The 22,354-nt window shown below is 44.1% G+C and overlaps 1 protein-coding gene across 3 annotated transcripts in view; it reads left to right on the top strand.

The window, feature by feature from the left end:
- The window catches only part of LOC137432675 (dimethylaniline monooxygenase [N-oxide-forming] 2), a 122,093-nt gene that overhangs the window by 68,999 nt on the left and 30,740 nt on the right, over positions 1-22,354 (top strand). For all 3 annotated transcript variants that reach the window (XM_068124765.2, XM_068124764.2, XM_068124763.2), the window contains exons 2-5: positions 9,666-9,802; positions 13,890-14,078; positions 19,946-20,111; positions 20,227-20,369. In XM_068124765.2, coding sequence (XP_067980866.2) covers positions 9,671-9,802; positions 13,890-14,078; positions 19,946-20,111; positions 20,227-20,369 — 630 coding nt within the window. In that variant the 5' untranslated portion in view covers positions 9,666-9,670. The remainder of the gene's footprint in view (positions 1-9,665; positions 9,803-13,889; positions 14,079-19,945; positions 20,112-20,226; positions 20,370-22,354) is intronic.

Raw genomic sequence — 22,354 nt, forward strand, 5'->3', positions numbered from 1 at the left:
GACAACTGAAGACGAGATGGGATAAATCTGTGCATGAGAGAGAGCAATTTACTTTGGAAGAATTCCCAGGATGAGTTGATGTCAGAGGTGGTAGAGATGGGAGACCAGTCCAGATGATTGATGGCTGCTTGAAGACCGTGCCAGTTGGCCTGAGTGAAATGCCAGACTCGTCGACGCTGAGCAGGCTCCCTGAGGATGGTCAGAGAGATGTCCACTTTAACAAGGACATGATCAGATGATCCGATCGGAGCAGAAGAAGAGCAGCAGACATTTTCAGGGAAGTTAGTCATAACCAAGTCCAGAAGAGAAGATGTTCCGTTGACTGAGATCCGGGTCGGGAAATTGACAGATTGTGTCAGTCCCAGTGAGTCGCAGAAGTCCTTTGCTGAAGAGCCATGGCTGGTGAGAGAGGTACCCACACCCAGCCAACTGGCATGGTGACAATTGAAATCACCACATATGAGGAAGAGAGAGTTGGGATGAGTAGATAGAAGTTGGTCCATATCATCAGACAGTGAGATGTAGATGGAGTCCTCACTGTTTGGTGGACGGTACAACACACATATGAACAAGAGGTGGGAGCGAAGGGGAAGCCGTAGCCAGAGGTATTCCTGGGGGTGAGGTGGAGAGAGTGCAGTGCAGGGCGAGTGAGGAAGAGAGTTTTTGATAAAGATAGCAACCCCGCCTCCAGGACGAGGCTCAGGTCTATCATACCGGAGGAGGGAGTAGCCCGGGAGAGATACTATGGAATCAGAGACATCATAAAGGAGGAAAGTTTCTGTTAAGCAGATCACGTCTGGTTTGACAGAAGCAACCTGTATGGAGAGATCAGTTAAGTTTGAACGAAGGCCCCGGATGTTTGAGGTCCATACCGTTAATGAAGAGGAAGGGGGAGCATCAGATACAGAACAGGGGGGAGGAGGGGTAGGGTAAGATGTGGAAGAGGTGGAAGAGATAGGGAGAGCTGTTGAAGGTGTGTCAGAGATTTCAGAATAGCTCGGAGAAAGGGAAGGATGGGGCGCACAAAAGGTTTGATGGTGATTGGGTGAGCCACAATGAGGTGTTATTTGAGGAGGGGGAAGAGCGAGGCAGAAGGTTGGGGGAGATGGAGGTGAGAGTTTGAAGGGGGAAGAAGCGGGGAGGACGCTTTGAGGAGGGGGAGTGAGAGGGGGGAAATTGAGAAGCAATGAGGGTGGGGAGATTTGAAGGGGAGGGGTGAGGGGGGAGTTTGGGAGGGAAGGGACAAGGGGAGGGATTTGAAAGGGATGGGATATGGGGGAGATTTGGAGGGGAGGGGTGAGGCAGGAGTCTAGGAGGGGAGGGGCGAGGGGGCGTCTTGGCGGGGAGGGGTGAGGGGGTAGTTTAGGAGGGAGGGGGCAAGGGGGGAGATTTGAAAGGGATGGGTGATGGGGAAGATTTGGAGGGGAGGGGTGATGGGGAAGATTTGGAGGGGAGGGGTTATGGGGAAGATTTGGAGGGGAGGGGTGAGATTGGATTTTTGAAAGTGTACGATTTATGGGAAACGAACATTTATTGCAAAATGAGTTTCTTGTGACCTTCGAGTTAAAAATACGTTTAAGGACGCTGGATGGAGGATGGAGTGCAGGAGAGTTTAGGGAATGTAGAAAAAAGGCACTATAGGAGATGGATATTTTTTTTGGGATGAATTGATTTGGTGAGCAAGTCGAAAGCAGCCTTTTAAAGAAGAAGAAGAAAAAGGTGTTATAAAATATGACGGAATACATAACTTGAGGGGAAAGTGTAAACATTGAAGGTTAATGAGTGAAAACTATCTGGGGAAATGGGGGAGAAACACGTGGTCGAAGAACGAACGAACGAATAAGAATGAATAAACGAATGAGAACAGAGAAGGAATTTTTTTTTTTTTTTTTTTTTTTTTTGAGTTGAGATTTACACAAGGAAGTATACACAAAGAATTAAGTTAAGCACCCCTACACAACGAATTAAGGTAAGCACCCCCTAATATATATTCTTTGTGTATATGTATACATTGGCATATATTCTAAGGTATGTGAGATCAAATAATGATTGGTATGACATTAGCAATTATCCATTGATGAAATTGAGTGATCAAAGTGAAAAAAAGTGATTGGTTGAGTCAGTGATCCGATCACGTGGGTCCTACACACGTTATTGACGCAAAGATCGCTAGAGGTCTTCTCAGAACAATGACTGTACGTTAGAAAACATAAACGTCATCCACACTGTCCGTGATGGACCTATAGCTCCATACTTAAATTGAGGTGAAAATATGCCTAAATTTCCCAAAAAATTTCACCTTAAATTATTCAGAATAAAATATTGAAAACGGCATGATTGTTATGTTTTTATGTGACCATAATATCACTTCTCCAGAAAATATAGCAATATCATGGGTATATTACACTGTTTTGACGACAACAAACTTGTAATGTGCGAGGTTGTAAAAAAACGGGGGGGGTGCTTAACTTAATTCTTTGTGTATAGGTAGGCTATGGGTGAAAAGACTGGGAATACAGAGAACGAAAGTTATTGGATCACAAACGACGGACCGCTGAGAGAAAAACAAAGCCTCAAGGTTGTACAGTGCACACTGTACAAGGCCTCAAGACACGACACGGCAAACAGACGATCAATTTATGAAAGATAAACACCGAGAAACAACCAAAGTTGCACACAATAACTTCACACACCGAAAGATAAATACAGTTTCGACAAAATACAATTGTGAACCGACTTAACTTCGAAAAACGTGGAGACCGTGTGGAGCTTCGAAAATCCCTCCCACCGTCTCCGAGATCTCGCGAGATCTCGTTTTCACACAAGATCTATAAATACTCTTGCTGCTCATAGCATGGAAGGGGGGTGACCCTGCGCTCATGGGGGGCAGATCATTTGGGGCAAAAGCCACAACTAATTTTGGAACTGTGGGCTCAACCTCTGCGTCCTGGGTCCAATGTAGGCCTAGCTGGTGGCCTCTTCGGATCACCGCTCTTAGTATGTTCCCGATTTGCCTCCTGGACCGAACACCTGTTAGGTCCGCCAGCTCATTCGCAGGCTTCCATCCCTGTCCAGAGTCGTGCCGGAGATGACACACTTTCAGGATGTTGGCCACTATAAAATGCTGGCAGAAGTCGCGACTCCTCGGGATATCGGGGAAAAGTGGGTTGAAAAATAAAGGCTCGTGTGCATACATGTTAGTGCCATACGAGTCTGTTTGGCGACTTATCGAAACGCCCTGCCAGGCATTCAAGAGGCTCTGATAAAAGACTGGAAGCAGAGATGTATCGACGTGTTGAAGGTTGGTCAGGAAAAGTTCCTGTCCGTATCCGAGCCTCCCAGCTCGTTGAAGAATGGAGCAGGCCAAGGGCTTTCCTGGTAGGTGTTCTGCATAAAGCAAGCGTTGCATGGAGCGGAGCCGGAAGGCCAACAGGCGGCATTTCACGTCGACTAGGCCATGACCACCCTCGGCCGAGGGACAACATATGACGCTGGGTCGAAGCCAGTGGTAGCCTCCCCAAAAAAAATCCACCAGTTTCCTCTGGATAGCTTGGAGCAAAACCTCCGGTGGTTGCAGGCAGATGAACCGGTGCCACTAAAGGGTAGTGACGAGGTTGTTGACAACTAGCACGCGACCCTTATAGGAAAGGTGTGGTAGAGCTCCTTTCCATCGGCTCAAACGCCCAATCTACCTGGTCAATGATCCTGTCCCAATTGTTCTGGGCATACTGAGGGGGACCGAGGAAGACGCCCAAATACTTGAGGCCATCGTTTGCCCACACTAGCTCCGCAGGAAGGGGAGCTGGTGGTAATAACGGTGGCACAGGTAAGTCATTTTTTGGAAAGGGGAACCACAGAGCCTTGCTTTTCCCCCAATTACACCTTAATGATGAGGCAAGGTTGAAGTCCGACAAACACTTTGCCATGGCGTCACTGTCGCATTTTCTTTTTATAATGACACATAGGTCGTCGGCATAAGCAGACAGGGTCAAAGGTAGGTGTCCTGGAGAAAGGACAAGTCCAGGGATATCCTTTCTGAGGGCGATCAAGAGAGGCTCCAAGGTGAGGGCAAATAATAGACCTGAAAGTGGACAACCTTGCCTTACCCCTCTCTGAACCTTTATGGGTGGGCAAAATTCGTTGTTAACTTTGATCAAGCTGGAGATGTTTGCATATAACAAAGCTATGTAGGCTCTAAAATTAGCACCAAGCCCGCAAGCTTGTAACACATGACACAAAAACTCATGATCAATGCTATCAAAGGCCTTTGCAAGGTCAAGAAACACCAATCCAAAATCCTCCTTGACACATTTACCAGTTAACAAATCTCTGATTAGGAATATGTTGTCGTAGATGGATCTGCCAGGGATGCCGCAACTTTGATCAGGTGACGCCAGGTCCCCAATAACTGTCTTCAGCCGGTTCGCAAGGACCTTGGAAAACAGTTTGTAATCCGTGCACAACAAAGAGATCGGACGCCAGTTTGACAGGTGTCGGAGATCGCCAGTCTTGGGTAGCAGGCAGAGTACTGCTCTTCGAAGACTGAGCGGTAATTCTCTGGATAAAAGAGACGCATCCAGAACGTTGAGCAGCTCTGGGCCTAAAATGTCCCAGAATGCCAAAAACAATTCGGCGGGTAGGCCATCGATGCCAGGGGCCTTTCCCGACTCCATCTCAGCAAGTGCACCGGTTAGCTCTGGAAGGGTAATTGGAGCATCCAGTTCCAGACGTTGGGCCTCAGCCACAGAAGGAAGATGAGAGGTCAAAACATTCATCATTTCGTGAGAAACTGTTTTGGCCTTGAAAAGATCAGAAAAGAAATCGATTACATTTAATCTTATATCACTTGGATTTGTTAGGATGTTCCCCCCTGGGTCCAAAACCGAAGATATAAGTCGTGCTGGTTTCTCTACAGTTTCTAGGTGAAAGAAAGACTTAGTTGGGGTATCTGAAACCTTTATATTCTGTATTCTTAGCCTGACCAGTGTGGCCACTGCTTTTTCATGAATCAAATCCCTTAATTGGGCCTTCTTCTCGAGTAGCAACCGATAGTTCACTGGGTTGCTCTCATTGGCCAACTTGCCCTCTAACCTTAAGATGTCTGCTTCCAAGCAAGCCATCGTGATATGTTTTACATTGGTACAGTGTGAATTAAATTGTTGACAAAATACTCGAATTTGGGCCTTTAGGTTGTCCCACCAAAGACTAATTGAGGAGAAAGAAGATTTTTTAGTACTCATTTCAGCCCAGAAATCACGAAAGGAGTCTGTAAATAAACTATCTTCTAAAAGTTAAACGTTAAACTTCCAGTAACTATTTCTGCATGTGGGTCGAGGAAAAGAAAGATCTAAGGTTACCATATGGTGGTCTGAATACAATGACGGAAAACAACCTGAAGAGGCCGCGACGTTCCTAAAGGGTACATTAATGTACCAGCGGTCGAGTCTTGCAGAAGACACCCGGCCATTGGCACATCGACACCAGGTAAACTGGACTATGTTGGGGTGATGCAATCGCCAAACATCCAGTAGACCGGCCCTCTTAAAGAAACGGGATAGGTCCGCATGGGACTCGGGGTGGGGTTCTGCAGAGTTTCTATCCTTCGAAGGGTCAAAGGTGCAATTAAAGTCACCACCAATGCACACACATTGGTCGAGATCAACTGATTTCAGGTGGTTTACCATGGAGGTGAAGAAGGCCTTTCGGTCCCTGCTCTCACTAGGTGCGTACACATTGAAAATGGTGCAGCGGAAGTTTTGGTGTACGAGCTGAAGGGAAATAAGCCGGCCTTTTATGACTTCTTGAAAATAGCAAGACTCAAAAGCTAGACCTGGCTTTAGAAAAAACCCAACCCCAGCAGATGAGGCTGACAGATTGCTAAAATAGCATTGCCCTTTGAAAGTTTGGCACCAGTCATGTTCCACGTTAGGTGTGATGTGGGTCTCTTGCAGTAAAAGAACATTTGCCTTTTTACGATCAAACAAGTTTTTAACTTGGGCCTGACGGAGGTGACTTGCACCCCCACCATTCATATTTAAGGTCGCAAAGGAAATGTTTTTCATTCCGTGTTAATGAAATCGACCTGTGCTTGGGAACACTCCGTACCTGCTCGGGTAACAAACTTTCTTAATCTGTGGAATTGAGATCTCGTCAGGTCAAAATCCTCACGTGCTTTGATTATTACCTTCGCAAAAGCGGAAGGTTATGTTTTGATCGCTGTGTATTTATTTGTATGTCTGTGTGTGTGTGTGTGTGTATGTTATTCGCATAACTCAAAAAGTATTCAACCGATTCGCATGAAATTTGGTGGGATGATAGGTTATTATCCGGGAACCATTTGATTAGATTTTGGAATCGATCGGGTCAAAGGTCAAGGTCAAGGTCATGAAAAGGTCAAAATCGTCTTTTTACCATAGCGCGGTCAATTTGTGTCCAATTTGTATGAAACTAATGCCAAAATGTTCAGAATTCAATGCCCAATCTTGTGATATGCGACATGACACTCTGACGTCATAACCCTTGTTAGCGGTTGGGGGCCAAAGGTCAGGGGGGTCACGCCCTTGCAAAATGTGCGGTTTTTTAAAAATCATAACGCGGTCAATTCGGATCCAAATTGGATGAAAGTAGATGTGTCATTCTTATGTGTCATGATGTTTTCGACTGTTGGTGCAATTTGAAGAGATGAAAAACAGAACATATATATATATATATATATATGCATATTTTACAGTTGTAAGGATGCATGTAATAAACTTGGATTAGCAGCCGTAAACATGGTTCTTTCCGTGCAAATCAACGGGACTATGGCACAGTGACAACGAATCAGCGCCGAGATCTTGTAGTCATCGAGTGTCATTCCCTCGAATCTTGCTACACAGATCTTATAGTCTTTTATTTTGGCAACAAAAGTAGCTGCGGCGAAGGTATGCGCTCTACCGAGTGCCCGTTCTAGTTGACTTTGCGGTGAAAATGAATGCTGCCAAGTCAGGGAAATAGTCTTTAATTACAATATTGCGGTGATGATATGTTTCGTTAAGGAAGGTAAAAATGAGTTGAGGGGGTACCTGTGAGTGACCTGTCATCGCTTGTGACAGCTCGGTTGTCTCAATGTCATCCTCGGACTCAGACACGTCAGATAACATGTCGTCAGGTTCTGGGGTATTACCCGCTGCCCCCGCGATCTTGTCTGGAGGCACCTTCACAAGTTTCCCAAGGTGTTCCCGAGAGCACTCGTTAACACTTTGGTGGATATTTGTATCTGGGGTTGGAGCTTGGGTTTGAGATCCCAGCAAACTCAAATTTACCGGCCCCATTTGTACAGTGGGAACATTTATTGAATCCATAGTCTGCTCGGTATTTAAAGGGGGGACAAGCGGAAAAACATTCCCCAGCTCGGAAATGGTAGTAATTTCACTGGAGGGTTCGCACTCGGAAACTTCCAGGTGAGAGGTATAAATTTTATTTTTCGGCTCATTTACATAATGAGACTCGCTGGTGTCATTGACAATGGTATTCATGTACTCAGTTCGTGAGGGAATGTTAGAGGAACACTCGGACACATGTGCACCGGGAATGGTGCCGCCCATGACCGCCTTCTTTGCAGCACCAGCGAAATTGCTTGGCACTGGTGCTCTTCGCTTTTTAGAATACACTATGGATTCTTCGTTCATGGGTTCGGGAAAGGGGGCAATGCTAGTTGTGTCAGTCACATCGGTGGGTGTCATCACATTAGAATCGGAAAGCACCGGTGTGTCAGACGACTCAGTCGGGGTGTCAGAAGGTACGGTCGGGGTGTCAGAAGGTACGGTCGGGGTGTCAGAAGGTACGGTCGGGGTGTCAGAAGGTACGGTCGGGGGGTCAAAGGGTACTGTCGGGGTGTCAGAAGGTACGGTCGGGGTGTCAGAAGGTACGGTCGGGGTGTCAGAAGGTACGGTCGGGGCGTCCGAAGGTGCGATCAGGGTGTCAGAGGGTACGGTCCGGGTGACGGAAGGTACGGTAGGGGTAACAGGAGATACGGTCCGGGTGACGGAAGGTACGGTAGGGGTAACAGGAGATACGGTCCGGGTGACGGAAGGTACGGTAGGGGTAACAGGAGATACGGTCCGGGTGACGGAAGGTACGGTAGGGGTAACAGGAGATACGGTCCGGGTGTCAGCGAGCATTGTCGGGGTGTCAGAAGGCACGGTGGAGGGATTGGCCTTTTTACAATCCCTTTCGTTATGTCCCGGTTCACCACACTTCGGACAAGAGGCCTTAGGACAGAATCTTTTAACGTGTCCGAATTCTCCACAATTAAAGCATGTTAAGGAGGCTGAGGAAGCATACATGTGGTATTCCCGATCGTCCAACGATACTTTAAAGGATATATTTAAACCTGTATCGGCTCCGCGATCCGGGAGAATCATGTACACCTAAAGCTCATTACGTGTTTGACACGATCGCTGCGACACCCGAGTGGAATCATTGAGATTCGGGAAACAATTTTACCGTAACGAGACAGAACAGATAGGAGTTTCTCACCTGGCATAAACGGTGGATATTGTTATCTTGGTCGCCGGCGTATCCATAGGGGATACCGTAATATAATGACCCCCTTTTATGGTTAGACCGGTACTAACGACGTCATGAACGAGCTTTTCTTCTGACACGAAGACAACAAATTTCTGGTTCATTCGTGATGCCGCTCGAACATTACCGTCTCCTATGATGGATCCCACGGACAGGATAATGTCCTCAGTAGGAGCTCCTTCGGGCGGAACACATGCGAATGCGTGCTTACGCGTTAAATTTTCGAACGCCTTGTAACGAGAGCGTGTATTCGCCATACCAGCGAAATTTCCCCCCCCCTTGTCCGAACCGGACAAGAAGGTATCAAACCGAAATAATCGAACTAAAGTAAATAATAAACGTGCATTATAAGCACAAAAATGGCTTACAAAGCGCCGTCAAAGCCAGTAGGCCGCACCCAAAATGGGCCCGCTCGCAATCCTCTCTCTCTCAAAGACAAGGGTGCAGAACGGATGAAAACACAATGCTGAAGCACACAGGATGGAAAAGGAGAGGGAGGGGGGGGGCAGGGGAGGGCAGAAGAGGGGGAAAAACTCACAACGGACTCACCAAAACACAGAGCAGTTGCTCACAGCCGCCATGACGCCACGCCCAACACAAACGGGAGAGAGAGAGAGGGAGAGAGAGAGGAGAGAGAGAGGCGAGAGAGGAGAGAGAGAGAGAGGGAGAGAGAGAAAGAGAGAGAGAGAGAGAGAGAGAGAGAGAGAGAGAGAGAGAAAAGAAAGAAAGAAAAAGAAAAAAAAGATACATATTAGAGAGGAAGCAGATGTTTCTAAATGGAGTTATGATCTTCCAAATGTCTTTAAAAGGGCATATGACCTTTGACCTGTTGACCCAAAATTGAGTAACTTCATACTTGTATTGCAGTCCATACTTATGCCAAGATTGGTTGAAATCCCTTGTGTGGTTCACATGTTATTGTGGTAACGTCAATCTGCTATGCACGCACACACACATTGACATGTACAGACCGCAGCACAGCCAGGTGGACAACCCAACAGCATAATGCCTCTGGCACCTTCATCTGCTTGAAGGGTGGGTAAACTTCATTAATAAAAAAATACTGATTACATGGTATGCACATGTTATTATTACAGTGACCATGGTGAAACGAGTCTGCGTCGTTGGAGCTGGAGTGAGCGGTCTTGCAGCTACCAAAAGCTGCCTCGATGAAGGACTGGAGCCCACATGCTTCGACATCGGTGATGACATCGGAGGGCTATGGAAATACCACGTGAGTTCATCTGCTAATATCTGAACAACAATACAGATTCAGGCAGTCATGCAACCAAACGTTTGAAAGGCAAAGCAACAGAAGGGCAAACATGGCCTTGTAGACATAAGATGTAGAAAATGATACATTGTCTACCATATAAAGTTCAAGGTCAGTTTGTGTCTTTGGACAGATGTCTGTCCCCCTTCATACATGTAGGTTTTAAAGGCGAATCTTTGAACACGAATGTGTATTCACTAAGGTCTATTTATGAGAATAAAACAAACTCGAAAAACATTTTCCATAAAAGAGTAATTATGTCTCTTCTATTGGAATTGTAGATGGTGGCTTGCAAACCAAGCCTCAAGGGCGGTGTACAGAAGCGTTTTTAAAAATAACAATTAATACAATGTGCAGGGAGGTGAAATCTGCTGCAAGTGATGTGCAATGTGTGCAGAGTAAAACGAGTGTTCATTTACATCTGTATGATGTTTAATAAATAAAGACGATATAAGCACACCTGACACTAGGCCGAGGCTTCAGATTTTGGCATGCTCACGAGCCTGCACCGTCATACTTATGCGACTATTTGTTCAAACTCATAATTTGACTAGCTTTTTATTAGTTAATAAATATAAAGGCAGTGAGTGGGAACAGGATTAGCAATAGTAAAAAAAATCTTGTTACCCTAAAATGGGGTGAATAGGGACAGCAAGGTGAATAGGGACACAAACTCAAAAAAAGTTCGGAAACTTTTTTCGCTGAAAATTGATAACCACACTGATTTGTTGATATTTGGGTTGAAAGTGTTCTCTTGTTTTTTTTTTAAAGCAACTTATAGTCCCTATTAACCCCATATATGGGTTAAATAGGATTTTTATGGCTGTCCCTATTCACCCCGTTTTACAGATGAATAGGGACAGTCACTAATGCAAAAAAATTATAATCAAGAAACAATCCTGAGTTTCCAACTTGTTGCTAAATTGATAGCTCGGATGGATGCACATAATATGCACCTAAAGTGCGGCGTTACGCGCGCTGCTTGCGAGCAAGGAGGAAGCGGACAAGCGGTAACTTATAAGCGTCTTTATTTCAGGAGCTCACTGTAACACTGGCGCGCTCCGGGCTGCGCGCCCGGTGTATATCATGAGGCCACGCCTACCCTTCGGGCGTGGCCACCGCCCACTTGGTGCGCGGAATGATGTCACCACGCCAGTGGGCTTTTGTGTCCGCCACACACCCATAATATTGTTACAGACACGACTTTGATGTTATGGTGGGCCGAGCGGAATGGCCGCCGTGTCCGCACAAGTTACCCGATTATACTCGAACCTTGGCCGAGTCGCGCTACGCTAGATCAATGAAGGAAAAGGACACAACGGCTGGGATTAAAATGACACGACACCAGGGATACGGTTCTCAAGACCTCCGGAGGAGGTTATAATATGGCGGAAGGTTAGATTACAGGAATGAGAGGGACAGCATAGGAAGATAGGCACTTAGACACACTCTTATATTAGCCCCGACAGACGACAGATAAACGGGACAAAACTGACTCACACGGGGATTGATGGCAAGGAAAGGCGGGTAGTCGATGGCTCAAGGTGCACCTTGGCTCAGGGACAGGGTACAGTACGGTCCAGTAGATGCAGGGAGGTCACAGCGCTCGGAGGTCGCGACTGGTTCTTTCCTCTTCAAGCTCGGGGCGCATCTCACGTCACGTCCGGTAAGTGGCTGCGTATATCCGGCGGGGAGTGACACGCCCTCGGCTAGTTAGCTCCGCCCCAGATGGAATCGGTCTGCCCTTCTTATTGGGTGCGGGGGGGTTACCAGGCTCCGCCCTTGACGAGGAGCTGACAGCCAGCCCCTTCGTGGTAACCCCGTGGGCGCACATGGCAATGGCGGCTAACCAAGCCGGTGTGAGGACGCACACTCCCCGCGCCGCGCCGCCCCCAATCTCCTCTGTTGTTGTAGTTGTAGTTGTTGTTGTAGTTGTTGTTGTTGTTGTTGTAGTTGTTGTTGTAGTTGTTGTTGTTGTTTCATGGGGAAGATGGGAGGAGGTAAGGGGAGGTCCTAAACTCACTACTGGTGCCATACAATCACATTCTGGTGCAACGAAGAGTCAGAATTAATGGAAACGAGTCCTTAACTGACATAGACTAAGAATAACTAGCAAGATGTCCGAAAGTTGTCTACGTGAGATGCGGTGGACCTGGGCACGACATTTAATGGGGGAAGAAGGGGAAGGTCGGTTCTACAGAGTGTTATTTACAGGCAATGGGACTAGGGAATGGGGGATTGGGGATAGTTGGGGAGTATTGGGGAAATAGGGGTATATTTACAAGCGGATATGGAGGCCAAATGCCATATCCGCAACAATATAAACCACGGTGCCAATGAAAACAAATATGGGATAAAAAGTTTCTCGAAACTGTCCCTATTTCTTGATTATTATTTTAGAGATATATAGAGATATATAGAGATATAAAAGAGAGAGATATAAAATAATGACCTTTGACCTGTTGAACCCAAGATTGAGATAGTTAATCTTTGTATTGCAGTCAATAATTGTGCCAAGTTTGTTTGAAATCCCTTCTGTCGTCAATAAATCATAATGATAACACAGATCCTCAATTAAAGGTCACATGACCATAGACCTTTTACAATTTGAACCCAAAATATAATCGGTCTATCTTTGAATCATAGAACATACCTGTACCAGGTTTGGTCAAAATCCTTTTGTAGTTCACAAGTGATTATGATAATGAAAATCCTCAACACACGCACGCACGCAGTCAAGCAGCGCTGGTCAACCTGAAAACAAAATGTCTTCGGCTTCCAAGACCTATATATTATATTATATATATATATATATGTATATATGTATATATTTATATATATATATATATATATATATATATATATATATTGTAAATGATAGCACACTGAGCAGTAAAATAATTTAAAATTCTTTATTAATAGCCTGACGTTTCAAGACCAAACTAGTTCTCTTCCTCAGAGGCGTTGAGTGTGGTGTTAACCGTGAAGTTCTGTTGGGAACGGTTCATGTGATAGATTGGTCCAAGTCCTTGCCAATCACAGGGCATCCCTGCATTCAAATGACTCTGCCTTTTTTGTCGTTGTAATTGATTGCGTAGTGCTTTGTATGTGGGGTGTAAGTCAATGTGTCGGTTGATGGAGTTTTTATCAGAGTACCAGGTCTCGACAATCTCTGGGTTCACTCTCAAAGATCCTGTGCCAATGATCATGGTCTGATTCCATCGTCTTACAGCATGTTGGTGTTCAGATAGCCTTGTGATTAAGTCCCACATAATTGGCTTCACAATCTTCACATTGTATGTTGTAGATGACATTCTTTCTGTCAAATTTGTAAGCCTGGTCTTTTGGTTTTGACAGCTGTGCTCGTAAGGATGTTTGTGATTTGTGGGTGATATGAATGTTGTACTTACGTAGAATACGGCTTGTGGTTTCGGAAGTGTGTTGTATGTATGGAAGTGCCACCGTGTGTGGCGGTGTGGTTGGATGGTTGTTGTTGTAGTTGGATTTCCGGTGAGAAGAATTGATAAATGAATTTGTTTAGTGGGTTTTTTTGGGTTTTTTTTGTATACAAGGTCGAGGCTCATGTAAGAGCTAACATTGATCACAAAAAAGACAAACTGACACATAAAACATAAAACATAAGATAAAGGGAGCGGGAGAACAAGATGGAGAGCAGGGACATAAGGAGATGTGTGGGAGGGAGAGTGATGTGCAGCATTTCCATCCGGCATTGCTCATGGTCACTGCAGTGTGCTTTTGCACGATCTACTAAGCTGCGAACACTACTTCTGTTTGTTCATCTTCTGTTCTGTTTGTATATATATATATATATATATATATATATATATATATATGTATATGCATATGTATATTTATATTTATATGTATATGCATATGTATATTTATATTTATATGTATATATTTATAAACACATGCTACATACCCACAAAACATGCTACCGGTATGTAATTACAATTTTGTGATCTGTAATATATGCATTGTTCCCCCATACCTCCCACTCCTTTTCACACCAAACACTTCACCACAGGACAAGGCTGTGGAAGGCCGAGGAAGTGTCTTCCGTTCGCTGGTGACAAACATTTCGAAAGAAATGATATGCTACAGTGACTTTCCTATGCCATCACACTACCCAACGTACCTGGGGCATACAGACATGTTAAAATATCTCCATCTGTATGCTGAGAATTTCAAACTGAACAACCACATCCGCCTTAAGGTGAAACATATTCGACATCTGAGTTGAGATGAAATAAATGCATTAATCACAAAATTCCATGAAACAAGGAATTGGCATATTACTGAAATAACTGAAGAGTTCATATAAACATGATGCACCACTCAGTGTTCAAGTAAATGTATATACTTCAGCTTTAATAAAATAATGATTTTAAAGATTGTTTTTTAAAAATCAGGAAGTTTTAGCACTATTAAAGCAGTCCAATTAACCAATCACCCTTATACACCACCCTATAGATCATGTCCAAGTACTGAAACACTGGAGGTTCTTGGAAGTATTATGAGGGTGATTTGTGTTCTGCAGTGTTCAAGTATATAATTAAATTTAAAATGGAGGTTCAAAAAGCGTTATGAAGGCATATAAATAAATTAATTCCTGGTTTTACCGCCGTTTTACGCAGTGTCTTTTACATCACCCTATCTGGCACGTTACATTCGTTTTCCATGCCTGTTGTTTATGGCCTTTATGGTGTCCTTTAAAACAGTAAGTTTTCTGTTTGGAATGATTTTACATTTTGTTTGACTGCCAGGCAGGCAGACAGAGTAGTACTATTTTATTTCACTTCTCTCTGTGCATGTGCGATCAGGACTAATTCAGAGCCAAAGCACCGTTCAACAACAGGTTTTTAAAAGTTTTTTTTATGTTGAAGGCTCCAGTCACGGACTCTATAGTCCTCATCCAGGCCAGACCATAAGTAAAAGAGCTGCATTGATAGAAAAGTGAAGAAAGAGAGAATAGTCTGAGTTTTTGAGGAAGTAAAACATCTGCTTTTTGAAAACGCGAAGGTCGTAGGTTTTTGGAAAGAAATGAGAAGGTAAAGAGTTCCATAGTTTTGGCAGTGGAGGGGAAGAAACAAACATCATAACGGCCCACCCTTGAGATGCCAATGGCCACACAATAATCATGAGATGTAGTGTCATGTTGAGTATTCCGTGGTCTCGCTAATGGTGGAGATACACAAGCAGCAAGTTATTGGGAGCAGAAACTGAAGTAATATCGGTAGACAAGATAAAGAGAACCAACTTTGCGGCACAATTTGAGTGGGTCGAGTTTTGATGTCAAATTGTGAGAGTTGATGGGTCGAATGACTTTGGATTCAATTCTGTCCAGTAAGTTTGTGGAGCTAGAACCGCCCCAGATGTGAGTGAAGTACTCAAAACAAGGACGAATCAATCCTTTATATTGTTGAAGCAGCTGTAGAAAGGAGAATAATCTATTACATCTGGACAGGACTCCTAGTTTCTTTGAGGCAGACTTAGCTATTTTTTGTAATGTGTGGATTCCAGGATAAATTTGATGTTAGGGTAATACCTAGTATGATCATTGAATCACATGGTGCAATAGTGGAGCTTTCAAAGGAGATTGGAGAGTTGAGAGGAGTTTTTAAATGAGAGATGGGAAGAAATTGAGTTTTAGAAGCATTAAACTTAACCTGATTACATTTGCCCCACTGGGAAATCTTGTCCAAATCGGAATTTAAAGAGGTGGCTGTAATCAAACGAGATGTAGATTGAGTGAGGGAAGATGGGGCAAACATGGAAGAATGTAATGTTGAGTTATCAGCATACAAGTGCATTTGGTTATTTGTAGAAGAAAGAAGAAGAACCGCCTTTAGAGGCCATTTTTCCCCACAGAGCGGGGGTTGGCCTTTTTCGGGCACCGTGGTCCCCTTTTTGAAGCAATGTTTTCCAGCCAGATGCACTTCCTGCCACCAACTCTGTTAGTCGCATCTTGCGGCACACAGGGAATTACCAGTGAACTGGTACTCAATTTGCTGACTTAAGAAGGATGAACAAGCTGAGTCAACTCCCCTGGCGTTAATTCAGCGATCGACCAGGATTCGAACCCAGGATCCTAGGATCTCAGCCCAGCACCCTAACCGCTAAGCCAACACCAGGCTGTAGAAGGAAGAAGGTCATTGATAAAAATAAGGAAGAGTGTTGGAGACGGGACAGAACCCTGAGGGACACCGCTGTTGATAGGGAAGGAGGGAGATGTTGAACCATCAATAATTAAGGAGATAGAGCGGTCAGAGAGAAAGCTCAATAAGAGAGTAGGGCGAAGAAGGAAAGCCGAAAGAGGGAAGCTTGGATATCTGACCCCGATTCCAAACTCTGTCAAAGGCTTTTGAGATATCAAGGCCTACAACAAAGGATTCCCCAAAGTCTCTCAGAGAAGAGGCCCAGACATTCATCATGTAAGAAAGGATATCACTGGTAGATCTTGCCTTGCGAAAGCCATATTGATGGTCCGACAGAAGACCGAAATTCAAGATGCTTGAGGAAATATGAATTGAGAAGACATTCAAAAACTTTGGAAATAGTAGAAGTCAGAACAATAGGATGGTAGTTGGAAGGGTTTGAACTATAACTCTTCTTTAAAATAGGCTGTACTAAGGCATGTTTCCAGGAAAGAGGAAAAGTTTGGGTTTTTGAACAAAAACAAACAAATGAGCAAGCACGGATGCAAGTTCTGAGACACTCCTTCAAGAAACGAGGAGGAATACCATCTTGTCCATATACCTTGCTTGTGTCCAGAGAGAGGAGTACTTTTATGACTGCATGAAAAGAGATTAAACGGAGGAGCATAGAGTATTAGTAAGGGGTGCTTCAGAGGGAGATGCAATGTTAAAGCCATCCAGAGTGGAATTAGAGGAGAAAAGAGAACCTCATGGGTGTTTGGATGTCATGGCCTCATGGCAGGAATTAAGATAGTCAAAGTTTGTAGAAGGTACACAGTTTGTAGAAGTGGGAGAGCAGCAAGTGAAACAGAGAAAAATAGTGATGGTCAGGAGACACGCAGATGGCATCAAAGTTTGGAGATTCGAGGTCCACAAGACATACATATGATATAGTACTCACAATATTGAGTCGCATAAGTACTGGTGTACTGGTATATAACCGAAAGTGTGTGGAAGCTCGCTGCATTGCCCTGATGATGCCCCAATAAGGGCGAAACCAGGTTGGTAACTGAGTTTTTCCATGCACTTGTGACAGCATCTGAAATAACATCTTTATGATGTAGAGCTGTGGGATATGGCTCTTTCAGAGCTTCGCAGACAGGGCGGACATTGTGGCGGTGACATCACAGCGTTTGGTCATAGGTTGGAGCACTAAACCACCGTTTAGAGGCCATTTTTCCCCGCAAAGCGGGGGTTGGCCTTTTCGGGGACCGTGGTTGTTGTTGTTTTTTGGTCCCCTTTTTGAAGCAATGATTTTACGGCCGGATGCCCTTCCTGACGCCAACCCTTTTTGCCGCCTTCAACGACAAACAGGGAATTACCAGTGAACTGGTACTCAATTAGCCGACCTTGGAAGGATGACAGGCTGAGTCAACCCCCCTGGCATTAATTCGGCGATCGACCGAGATTCGAACCCAGGATCCTAGGATCCTAAGCCGGCACCCTAGCCGCTAGTCCAACACCAGGGATCTATATCCAGGTTGGAGCACTAAATTATATATTAATTCATTACTCCCAACTGCATCCAGGTCGACTCCATGTTGTACTTGGTGGAAGCGAGAGGTAATGTACCGTGTGGCAGGCGGTGCGTATCACTTCCGGTAAGGTGCAGCAAGGGCTGTATGGGCCACCTTACTGGTGCTTTCTCCACTCATAATATGGTGTCGCATAAGTACTGATATACATATATATATATATATATATATGTACAGTGCGTATCAAAAAAAAGGTAATCCGAATTCAAGGGGTTAATATGTAAAGGTTATTTATTTTGACAATTTACATGTGGTTTACTAATTAAGAGGAGATGCTCCACTTTCCATTGATACCTTCCATGCATCGTTGCTGTCACACATGACCGAGTACATGCTCATTGAAAATGACAAGTTCAAATCACATTTTTACAAGTTTGGCTAATCGATGCAAGTCAGGATAATTGGAGCAAAATGAACATCAGATGTGAACTTTTCTCAGGAATGATTGGCCTTTATGCACTCACACCTTCAACATGTCCACCTCCCCTTTCAACACAAAGCTCACAGCGGCGGAGCATGCCCTGAACTGCTCGGCTCACCATAGCCGGGTCATTGCGCAAAGCATCCACTTCATGTCGAATACGGCCCTGCAATTCATCAAGATCACGGGGAGGAGTTACGAACACCTTGTTCTTTAAATGTCCCCAAAGGAAATAATCACATGGTGTGAGGTCAGGTGATCTTGGCGGCCATTCCACTGCATGGTTGAGGGCGATGACTCGGTCTCCAAAGAATTCCCTCAGTCGATCTCGGACAGCGATAAGACGATGTGCTGGGGCGCCGTCTTGGGCCCACCAGAGATATCTGAAGACACCACGAAGCTGTTGCTCAAAGTTCTCCTCCAGCTGCGGTAAAACTTCATCATTGATCATCTGCAGATACCTGTTACCACTGACATTCCTTTGAAAGAAAAATGGTCCCATCACCTCACCACTTCCACAAAGTCCCAACCAAACAGTCCACTTTTGTCGATTCATGTTGGTGTCAAAAAAAAATTGTCCTGTCGGTGCATATTCAAGAACATTATGGGTATTGACCTTGCCGTCCATGACGAAAGCAGCTCTTCGTCGCCGATAACGAGATACCGCAGGAAATTGATATCTGATTTGCAACATGATATCAACCATCTGGCAAGCACCAGCCTCCTGGAAAAATCCCCTGGCGTAAGTTGATGCCGGATGTGAATCCGATATTCATGTTGGTGGAGCTCCAGTCTTGTGATTCGGTTGAATGTTGCCGAAGGCAATCCCGTCCCATTTCGTCTTGAGCTGGTATCCCTAGGATGCTCCAAAACTTGCTGCCTTACTGCTGCAATGTTCATTTCCGATCGCCCAGTGCGCCTCCTACCAGAATTCCCCTTGTTATGATTGAGGCTCGTGCCATGCTCTTGGTATTTTCTAACATTCGCCCAGATGGTTTTGACTGCTGGAGGCTCCCGTTCTGGGAAACGTTCCCTGAACGCATCACGAGTTAACTGCAAACTTCCAGTTTGGTGAAAGGTTGTAACCACGAAGGTCCGCTGTTCAGTCGGAGGTTGAACCATCTTTTCAATGACTCAGACTGTCTCTAAACCCATACACTGTAGGCCCATCTTAAATACCCATCTTAAACAAAGGATGACACAACCGACGATTACCAGACCAGCATAACAATTTTACATGATCAACTTGGCAGTCGACAAGTAATGCGTCCATTTCAAACTGTCTTGCACCGATTAGCCAAACTTGTAAAAATGCGATTTGAACTTGTCATTTTCAATGAACATGTACTCGGTCATGTGTGACAGCAATGATGCATGGAAGGTATCAATGGAAAGCTGAGGATATCCTCATAATTGGTAAACCACAAGTAAATTGTCAAACTAAATAACCTTTGCATATTAACCCCTTGAATTCGGATTACCTTTTTTTTGATATGCTCTGTATATACATACATATATATATATATATATATATATATATATATATATATATATATATATACACATATATAAACATATATATATACAGTATATATACAATTAATTAATTCCAGTCTTCCTCATCCTCCAGAGTTCCTCAATACAGCTAAAGGCATAGTCAAGGGTCAGGGTAGTGATTGAGGATCTGAAGAAAGGGGACAGCAAAGCTATGCTGTGTATGGGAGATGTTTAACCCATAATGTTGCTTGTAATTCGTACTCAGATTTTAAATGAGATTATTTTCTGAAGCTTGTGCAGTTTAAACAAATGATCACTCAGATATAGTCGGTAACGAAGTACTTGTATACCTCATAGGCTTGCTTTTTTTTTTCTTTTCTAAGATTGGGTTAATTGGTCTATCCAGTCAGTCAGTGTTTTGTTATTTTTCCAGACCAAGGTTGAAGCTGTCACAAAGAGACCAGACTTCCCAACCTCAGGCCAGTGGGATGTCGTTGTAGTGGATGAGAATGGAAAAAAAGAGGAGATGGTATTTGATGCCATCCTTGTGTGCTCCGGCCATAACTACACAGCTAATTTTCCCAAAGACTTCTTTCCAGGTATAATATATCTGCGAATACAAGTTTATGGTATTATTGTATTTTGAATCTGGAGATGAATATCATAATCTAAAACAATATTTAAAGTCAGACAACATGTGTTTTTTTGTGTCAGGCATTGACAAGTTTAAAGGACATATAATCCACACCAGGGAGTACAAGGAGCCGTCTCCCTACGTTGGAAAGCGTGTCCTAGTCATTGGATTTGGGAATTCTGGTGCAGACATTGCGACGGAAATCAGTCGGCATGCTTCTCAGGTACAAATAACCCACACACTGTAATCGGCATTTTGCTCTTGGTGACATGTTATCACAAACAATATTATAGTGGGGCGGCTTAGCCCAAATATTCAAAAGAATTGTGCATTTTGTGATACAAGCACCAAATTTGGCACAAATGTACATTAATATGTTGCGAACATTTTCAGATATTGGGCCACTTGAAATTCCGTAATTGTTTTTTTCAAATTTTTTCAAATTTCGTAATTTCAAATTTTTCGGGTGACACCGTCACAATTTCGGTCTTCGAGGCCGGCCGATAGGCAAAGTGTGACCGGAAGGGACGAGGTTCTCCTGACCACGTGGCCCTCGATCTGGGAAGCGAGAGGCGTTCCATTAGTGGACGCGCCCCTCAAGCCCGACTTTTGGGCGGCCCCGGCAGGCCGTTTGTTTTGACGTTCCGTGACAGGCCCCGCACCCCCACCTCCGGGCCGACCGGAAGCTTGTGCTGAGTACATCATACCTGAACAACTCAGTGAGGCAGAACACAGCAGTGCACACCAGGGTGACCCCTTCAGTGCATAAACCAATTAACCTGTCCACTGCAGGGCATATAGAAATGAAGTTATTTTCTGCATATAATAATAATATAAGTTCAGTTCTATATAACAATTTCTGTTATCACCACTACCACTACAACTACCACTACTACAAGCTTTGTCTGGAATTTTGTGGACTAACAGACAAACAGACATACAGACAAGCTGGGATCAAAACATTACCTCCTTCCACCATTGAGTGTAGAGGTAAACATCATGGAAATTATATCATGCCCTAGATTTAATTCATGCTTACCCGTGTATTTGCTTCACTGGTTCACAAGGTCTTTTGCATACATGTAATTCAGACTCTCGTCTTCATTGCTGACCACACAATGTTTGCAACATATTAATGTACATTTGTGCCAAATTTGGTGCTTGTATCACAAAATGCACAATTCTTTTGAATATTTGGGCTAAGCCGCCCCACTATATCGGCCGGCCTCGAAGACGGAAATTGTGACGGTGTCACCCGAAAAATTTGAAATTACGAAATTTGAAAAATTTTGAAAAAAACAATTACGGAATTTCAAGTGGCCCAATATCTGAAAATGTTCGCAACATATTAATGTACATTTGTGCCAAATTTGGTGCTTGTATCACAAAATGCACAACAGGTTTGCTATGCTGCTACACTATTAGTGTTTATAGTTTAATGATTAAACTAGCGTTATGTATTACATTACTTTTTTCTTAAATTACAAGAGATATTCCATTCTTCTCCAAAGAACTTGCATGAACTGCTGGGCTGAATCATTCAAATTAATCCTTCAGTTTCTAATGGCTAATTTATCACATAAAAACCGTCATGCTCAAAACTGTTAAATAACTCAATGGTTACTGCACAATATACCCTATACCCCCCCCCCCCCCCCCCCGTGAACTTCTACCTAGAATATAGATGGTGACAACAACGACAAGGTTGGCACGGGTCGGATCGTGATTTTGTGGGGGAAGCTTTTCCCACCTAAACTTGTGCCGACTGCCTGTCAGATCATTCCAAAGGAAATGTTGGACAGATTTCATCGGGATGAAACATAAAAAGGGTGTCAAGGGAAAGTGGTTTATACAAACAAATGTGGGGTGGGAAGGCAGCAGCTTTCTATACACATAACAACGCATGTCCTGACATATAGGCCTTTTACCTCACACTTATTCCAAACAAGCACTAAGGGAAATAACTATCATTATACTCTGAAAAGTTACCTCCTCGAAGGCATTCCCACAAGACTACCCCTACCTTCCTTCTTCAGACTCTTTAGAGTCTACGTCCAGAAGGGGGAGCAGTGTAAGGTCCGTCTCCACTTCCCCTACAATATATATCTCCCCCTCCTTGTCTATAATCCGCATGCAACAATAAAAAAATAGTTAATCCCTAGTCTAATGGGTTGTTCCACTAATCCTACACATTCTCTCACTAAGGGA

The sequence above is a fragment of the Myxine glutinosa genome, chromosome 8 (assembly GCF_964187855.1).
Source record: "Myxine glutinosa chromosome 8, kmMyxGlut1.1, whole genome shotgun sequence".
Lineage (NCBI taxonomy): Eukaryota > Metazoa > Chordata > Myxini > Myxiniformes > Myxinidae > Myxine > Myxine glutinosa.